The 7,647-nt window shown below is 39.9% G+C and overlaps 1 protein-coding gene across 1 annotated transcript; it reads left to right on the forward strand.

Annotated features, from left to right (window-relative positions):
* Positions 1-2,045: 2,045 nt before the first annotated feature.
* LOC103805814 (lysocardiolipin acyltransferase 1-like) lies at positions 2,046-4,597 on the forward strand. Its single transcript, XM_009078476.1, has 2 exons — positions 2,046-2,049; positions 4,089-4,597. The coding sequence occupies exons 1-2, from the start codon at positions 2,046-2,048 to the stop codon at positions 4,595-4,597; spliced, it is 513 nt and encodes a 170-aa protein (XP_009076724.1).
* Positions 4,598-7,647: the final 3,050 nt, after the last annotated feature.

The raw sequence follows: 7,647 nt of genomic DNA on the forward strand, positions 1-7,647 counted from the left end.
GGTGTAGTGAAAGAAAATGTCCTCATTTTTCCTTGGAAATGTTTTTTAAAAGACAGTGTCTTTCTCTGATGCTGATATTTTGGTCATGAGTCTGGTAAGTTCTCCCTGTGCCACCTCTGAGAACAGTACCCAAAGCAACCAGCTGTGCATTGTAATCGCTTGAAGTAATGTCGTGTATCAACAGAGCCTGAAGTATAAATAACTTGGATTGACTGGAGCACAGAAAGTTTAAAAAGTAAAAGAACAGTGCTTTTGAGGCATTTTGTCATCCCAAAATGGAGACAGGGATTAATTTTGGCATCCCAAAATGAAGTTCATGGATTAATCATTGAATGTTATGCAGTTTTTAGCCGCTTAACAATAATTAGAAAGAAACTTTATATTCACTCCTGAGCACTGCAGTAAGCTTTCCTTTTCTGAGGTGCATTTATAAAGCATAGGACAAAGTATTATTCATGGATGTGAAGGATTCATAGTTCTACTACTGCAGGAAGAAAGTCATGAGACTGTAAAACTACTTACACTGGTGTCTTTGTCCTGAAGAGCTGGGCTAACTGCCTGACATTTTAGCCTTAATGGCAGTTTCTGAGCTTCATTAGATTTCAGATTGGTTTCCTCTGTCCTTCATTCCTTCCCCAATGGGCCCTGGATACAAACAGGATAAAGATGATCCCTCAGATGTCATTAAAAACATTGCAAAAAGTGTTTTGTCTGCCAACAGCTTCTCTGAGCTATGAACAAATATGTTTGCTTACTTCTTTTTTGACTCACTGGAGAAGTAGCATGATGTGGTTTTCCTTAGGGCAATTTCTGGCTTAAAATGTGCAGAAATTAGTTTTTGAAGCAGGTCTTTAAATTCAGGTGGAAAAAAGCATCTTTCAAGTCAATGACTGCCCTGCGTCTTCACTTAGGATCACTTCCTTTTTCGGTTTGACTGGCACCTTGCTATTGATCTGAAACACGTGCTGTCAGATAGCTCCAGATTGCAGAGACCACGAGTTTAACTTCAAAGGGAAACAGAGACAGTAAAGATGTTCTAGTCAAGGATGCAGGTTCAGAACTGCCTGATTAAACCTGGCCTAAGGGAATTTGTCCCTGCTCATGAATGGTCTACCTTCATCTGCTGCAGTAACTTTTCTTCTTTTTAGCAGATTGGCAGTGATACAGTGACCCTGTCCATATTCAAAGATGCCATTGATAAATGAGCAGAGAAGATGCAGGCCCTTGTTGTTCAGGTGTGCAGTGTGGATCCTGCAGCTTTAGTGTAGGTAAGACTAGCACAGCTTGCTTCTTTCAGCAGCTGTAGAAAACTGATTGAAGCTGGTCACTTCCACATGCTTGGTTTGCCAGGGAATCAAAGCTTCAGGCTGCCATTTGTTTGGACTTCTTAAATATGTATGACCCACGGAAAGGGTTTGTTGAGAAAGGCTTTAATTCTCTTGCATATGAAACCTGGTACTCTGGTCTTCTCTCTTTCTGGTACTTCTGTGCTTTCAGATATGTTAAATCTCCCTTTGAAGTTTCATTTCTTCTTATGTAAAATACACTTTGACAGGTGAACCTCACAGCTGCAATTAGGAGATACTGGTTCAAACTAGACACACATGTAGTCATCCTTTGCCTTGATTTCCTCATTTGCAATGCCGAAAGAGTAATGTCCACTCTCCTGTATGCAGCATTTTGAGCTTTGTTCTGGATAACTAATTTAGAAACCATAATGTAGTGTAGACCTTCTACAGTCTGGCAGGAAGCCCTGCTGTAAGGCATCTGTCTGGGGATGCTACAGATCCTTTAGGTAAGGAGGAGAGATTTCCCTGCTTCTGATCAGGAATTCATGGGGAGAAATATACCTGATGCAGAAGAGATCAAACCAGCTGTATGATTGCAGAGAATCCTGCCAGTCCTGCTTGCACAGAGTCAGAAAATCTGTCTTAAGCAATCTGATGATTTATTGCCAGTGATCCTGCAAAGCCTTGATTTTTCAGAAACACTTGCATGTAATGGCAGACTGATTGTTTAGCTGCAAAGACACAAATGACCGCAAGATGGGTGAGAAACTCATCTAGCTGCAAACTCTTTTCATACAGAAAGGCTGGATTTTCCTGGCCTTCCTCTTGAGATAAGGTGTGTAGGTTTTATGTGCCACGAAGACCTGAGAAGCTGTGGAGGATCAGGAGGAAAACAGACTGTAAGAGATGGACATCTCTTGGAGGCATATGTAGCAGCCCTTCCCCTGGCTGGGCCAGGAACTAGGGGATGTCTGCCCTGTAGTATGACTGTAATTCCTTTTGATGGCAGAAATATTTGGAGTAGAAGAGGGAAAATGTGAGCTGTTCTCAAAATGAAAATATTTTGTGCTAAGGTGTGGCAGGCTGGCCAACATTTCCCTTTGCAAGGGCTGAGTTTCTAAGACATGTTCAGTTTTGGCACCTTTTGGAAGCAGATCTGAAAGGTTTTACCTGTGCAGAATACAGTGATTCTCTGCTTAGATTGAAGGTGATCCCATAGCTAGACAAAAGATGTAATATTGAGTTTTGCTCTGATAGTCCTCCTAGGAGCCATATATCTCTTTGCAAACCCAAGTAGCCTGCCACAAAACTGTCCAAGAGGGATCGTTATAAGACAGTACAAAATACTCTGAAATATATTTATAACACAGTTACAAAATACTCTAAAAGGCTGAATAGGGTTTTTCCCCCCTTGTGATATTTGGAGTTGAACTTTAGATACATCGTTTTGAATATGGCCTTTTAAAGTAACTTTCTATTCTGGCCCTGTCATTTTTAGAGCTGTAAAGGAAAGCCAGAATGCCAGGGAAGGGGAGCAAATGAAAACGTGGAGTGGGGCTAAAGAGTAGGTTTTGATCATCTTTGCAAGAAGTGGCATCATCTGTGAGAACAAAAGTCTTCAATTGCTGTAACTGGAGACAGCTTTTAGTCTCCAATTCTATTTTTCTCTGAGCCTGCCAGCCAAATAAAAACAGCAACATAAATCACTGCTGGCAGAATTTAACAGTTATGCAACGTCCAGTGCACCACATGCCTATTTTTAGATCAGTTTTACACTAGCTGAATTTACTTCATGAAATCTAAAAAGAATGTCTGGTCAGAGGCTGGAGGATAAAGAAGGTATTTAAAAAGTGCAAAAACACTTAGGACAAAGATGCTCTAGCAAGCCCCTCTTTGGCAATACTGTTATCCTTTCAACAGCATTGGCTTATCAGGCAGGCTAATGAAGAGTAGGGTTTTTTCATCAATACTCCCTTGAATCTGTACTCTGGAACTGCTTCTTAAATGGTTAAATCACTCTCTTTACCAAAGTAGCTAACTATATGTGGTTTACTTACAGCTGGGCTTCAGCCACCACTTATGCTGTACTTGTGATCCAGATCTGGGAAAAAAATCCCAGACCTGGAGTGCAGTGAGCAGCAGCTCACCTCCTTACAGTACTGGCTGCTAGATTTAAAGAAATCATGTTAACTGGAGTGCTCTGCAAAGCTGGCTGAGCTGCAGATCTGCTCCTCATCTTCTGTGAGATATCCTAAATTTAATGAGCTCTTGATATTTAGCTGGTATATGTTTCACATATGTTTTCTCATTCTTGCATACACTAATTGCTCTAGATCAACCTCAATCTATTTCAGTGTTCACAGGAACATAGGCAAAGTCGTATTTCATTAGTTAAAAGCAATTTCAGCATGCAGCACAGGTGTGTTAACTCAAGCTTAGACTCGTATACTGTGCTCTTTCACCATGACCAGATGTGCATCTTCTCTCCTTTAAATTTGACTTTATTCTCTTACTGTTGTAATTTCTACATTAGTTGGTATTGTGTATCTTGTTTGTACTGTTTGTATCTTGTTCCCAGAGGTTTTTTTGCTCAGATTTAGGACAGGTAATTATTGGGAAAAGTTTGCCCTTTCAGCCTTTACAGAGATTCTAGCAGATGAAATGTACTGTACATAGCTAAGGTATCTCTGGGATTTCTGCCCCAATTTGATCAGTTTTCACTCACACCTTGAAGCAAATTAGTGTTCTGACCATTGCATGACCTGTATTGATCTTTTTTCCCCCAAACCTTCGTTTCAGGTGACAATCTCGATGCTATCCATGACATAACTGTGGCATACCCCCAAAACATTCCTCAGACAGAGAAGCACCTTTTGAATGGAAACTTCCCAAAGGAGATTCACTTCCATGTCCAGAGATATCCCATTGAGGCAGTGCCCACTTCTAAGGAGGAGCTGCAGCTTTGGTGCCGGAAACGCTGGGAAGAGAAAGAGGAGAGACTCCGACACTTCTATGAAGGTGGAAAATGCTTCAGTGCACAAGGGCAAGGCATTGTCCCACCGTGTAAATCCGAGCTCAGGGTCCTCGTGGTTAAGTGCATCTCGCTCCTGTACTGGACAGTGTTCCCACTGGGTATGGTGGTGCTGCTGTACCTGTACAGCTTTGCACGATGGTATTTTGCAGCCATGGTCATCTTTTTTGTTGTGCAGCAAAAGGTATTTGGTGGGCTGGAACTAATCGAACTTGCCTGTCATCAGTACTTTAAAAAGCAACAGAAATTTCACAACACGAAAACAAAAAACAATTAGTTCTGGGGTAAAGAAAGGGTGGGTTTGAGATGCCCTGCAAATTTTATGCACAGGGAACAGTTTTTGCATGAGAATTGTCTTTTACTATTGCCATTGTTAGACATTTGCACATGATTCTGTGCAGAGAAAGAAAAATGTTAGTTATTGCTACACATGAAATGATAGTTTTTATCTCTGAATGTAATTTCAACATTGCTCTTGCAAGCAGCTACCAACTACATTCTGCTGTCATTAAGAAGCAAATTGCTGGATTATTGAACAATCATAAGGATGTTAATAAATGTAATATGCACTGGACTTTCATGTAGAAACCCAAACTGTCCAGCTAAGAGAGACATTTGTATGATTTCTGTATAATCACATTGTCGTGAAGTAAGCACCAGATTTGGAAAGCTGGTAAGTTTGATGATGTTTTGATGGTAGGTTGGAGGAGAAGTTGTTTTGTTTCTTTCTTCTATTTCAAATACTCGGACTTATTTTAAAATAATATTTTTGCATAAGCTTTTCCAAACACTACTGAACCTACCACTATTCAACCATTCTTCCTTGGTCACTCCGGAGGAATTTTAAGCCCTGCAGTCTTGTGTCATAGTACAGAAAACAGTGCTGGCTCTGCCTCCATTTAAGTCTTTGCTGGTTATATAATAGACCTGTGCAGCTGAGTTTTGATTTCTCACTGTTTTATACTCCTTCAGTCTCCCTGTTACCTGTGGGAGACTTGTTCCTACTGTAGAGTTGTGGGATAGGGGAGCTGGTTTTTTGTTAGTAATTTTTTCTCACAGAGGGAAAAATTAAGTGTCTGTCTCCAAGTAGCCAGAAAATATTTTTCAGAAAGGTTTCTATATAGACATTCTTTGATTGAAAACATTTTACTTATTTTTCAGAGTAGGCAAGATACCTTTTTTTCTTTTAAGTATTCATTTTGGTTTTCACATTGCTTCCTTAAACATTTCACATGTTCATATAGATAAACAGGAAGACTGCTTGTTCCATACCTGTCAGATGGACCTGTTCTCTCCTTCTTTGTACAAGAGATAGGTTTGGGGTTTAGACTTAGCACAGGGAGGAGGTACATCTTCCCTTTGCGGTATTGGCTTTGACTGCCTGATGACATCATTACTTTTTCAACCTCCTTTGCAAGTGTTGGGGGTTCTTTTGAGGCTCCCACTATAACACTTCCCTTTATTTTCATGACATTCAGAAAATCTGAAGGCTTTAGCTCAGACAAGGCACTTTCAGGTGTAGTCTTTGCCATATACAATAAAAGTAATGTTCATGCTTACAACCAAAAAGACAACATTGCCAGCCCTTAGGAGACACTTCAGGTCTTCAGATGAGATTGTTTTGCAACCTCAAAAATTTGAGACCACTTCATCAACTGTACTGCTGCAAAAACCTCCCTGACTTACTAAATATTTGTTGTTTGTTGCATGAGGGTTTGTTTGAGCTAGACCAAGATGGCCTGGCTCTCTGTGTTGAGTGGTATTGCCGTGAAATGTGAAAGTACAGAGTGCAAAATGTATATCGTGTACTGTGCTGCATATCTCAAGCGTTGGGTTGGCGTGGTGGACACATCTGTTTGCTTCTAAATTACAACACTAAACTTGTTGTCTAATATGTTTGTTTCAAAGACCATTTTTTGAACGAATCACCAGCCTCTAATTCAAGTGTCCCTTGCAAGGCGACAAGTTGTTTTTAATCTATGCTTATGATAACTAATTGTTTATTATGCGGAAAGTACTTGAAGCCATCTGTTTTACTCCAATTTTTTTAATCCCTTTTTTCTTAAAAATAAATAAAACTAGGTTTATTTTTAGGGTTATGTTTCTTAATGATTTTTTCATATTTGTATTTGAGTACCTGATGACTAAGAACTGGGTGGAAGGAGGTCGTTTCTGCACCTTGAGGTCTTTTTTTAATACAATTCTGTGATATCGAAGGCATAGTTGCAGCTTAAAACTAACATAGCCTGGTTTTTCTTTGTGTAATATTCTGCTTTGGTGCAGTTCCTTGAACATCTAGGTAACTCACTGCAAGGCCATAACCTCCTTTATGGTTAATGCAGAAGAGACCTAAAAGGCTGCTTTTAGCCTGTCCTGAGCCACGGCTGTGCTTTCATACCAGGAGTAACCATGGCCAGCCTACTCCAATAGCCTTAACATCATCTTCATGAATGACTTCAGAGGACAGGTGATATGTGTTGGTGACATAAATACTAGCTATGCTTTTCTCAGTAGTTCAGAGAACTTTGTGGTGTCATCAAATGTGTCAGAAACATCAGTGTGAGTCTTGGTCATGGAGTGGTGAAGTCTGTGTGTGATTACAGTTGGGCTCTGAAAATGAAGTCAAATGCAATTCATCATTGACCCTTACAAGAGGCTTTTCTCCCAGCTGGAGCCAAACACATAACCTGCTATAATGTGCTAAAAACATCTGCAAAATCTCTAATTCATCTTCCTCTCTCATATACTCGGATCAAAGAGAAAGAATAATCTTGTCAGCTGCTAATGTCACGTTTGAAGTGCCCAACTCCATGATGCAGAGTAAGTGGTAAGTGAAGAATCTTCCTCTGACAGAGAAGGGTGTTGGCTTTGTGTCTGATGTAAAATTTTGGATTATGTGCATCATCTTCCAGTTCAATTGGAAATGCAAGATGGGAAAAAGTAAATAAAAACTTAAAGTTTTGTGGATAAAGAAGCTTCTTTGTTTAAAAAGTGATGAAGCAACTGGGGGAAGATTTTTCTGTGAATGCTTTTTTTATTCTGGTCAAAATGTATCTTTTTACTCAAAAGTTTCTAACATACAGATTTCTTGGAGATTACTTTGTTCCTACTCTGTTTCCCTGTTCAAAGTGCACTAAGATGGCAATTAGGGACATGGTTTAGTGGACTTAGCAGTGCTGGGTTTACCATTGAACCTCATGATCTTAAAGGTCTTTCCTCACCTAAATCATGCTATGATTTTTTTGCTGGGTAAATCACTTTGAAATGTTTTCAGTGCTGTTTGGCTAAAGGTGCTAGTACTCCAGGAATTACACACACCCCTTCCAT

The sequence above is a fragment of the Acanthisitta chloris genome, unplaced genomic scaffold, assembly GCF_000695815.1.
Source record: "Acanthisitta chloris isolate BGI_N310 unplaced genomic scaffold, ASM69581v1 scaffold20567, whole genome shotgun sequence".
Taxonomy (NCBI): domain Eukaryota; kingdom Metazoa; phylum Chordata; class Aves; order Passeriformes; family Acanthisittidae; genus Acanthisitta; species Acanthisitta chloris.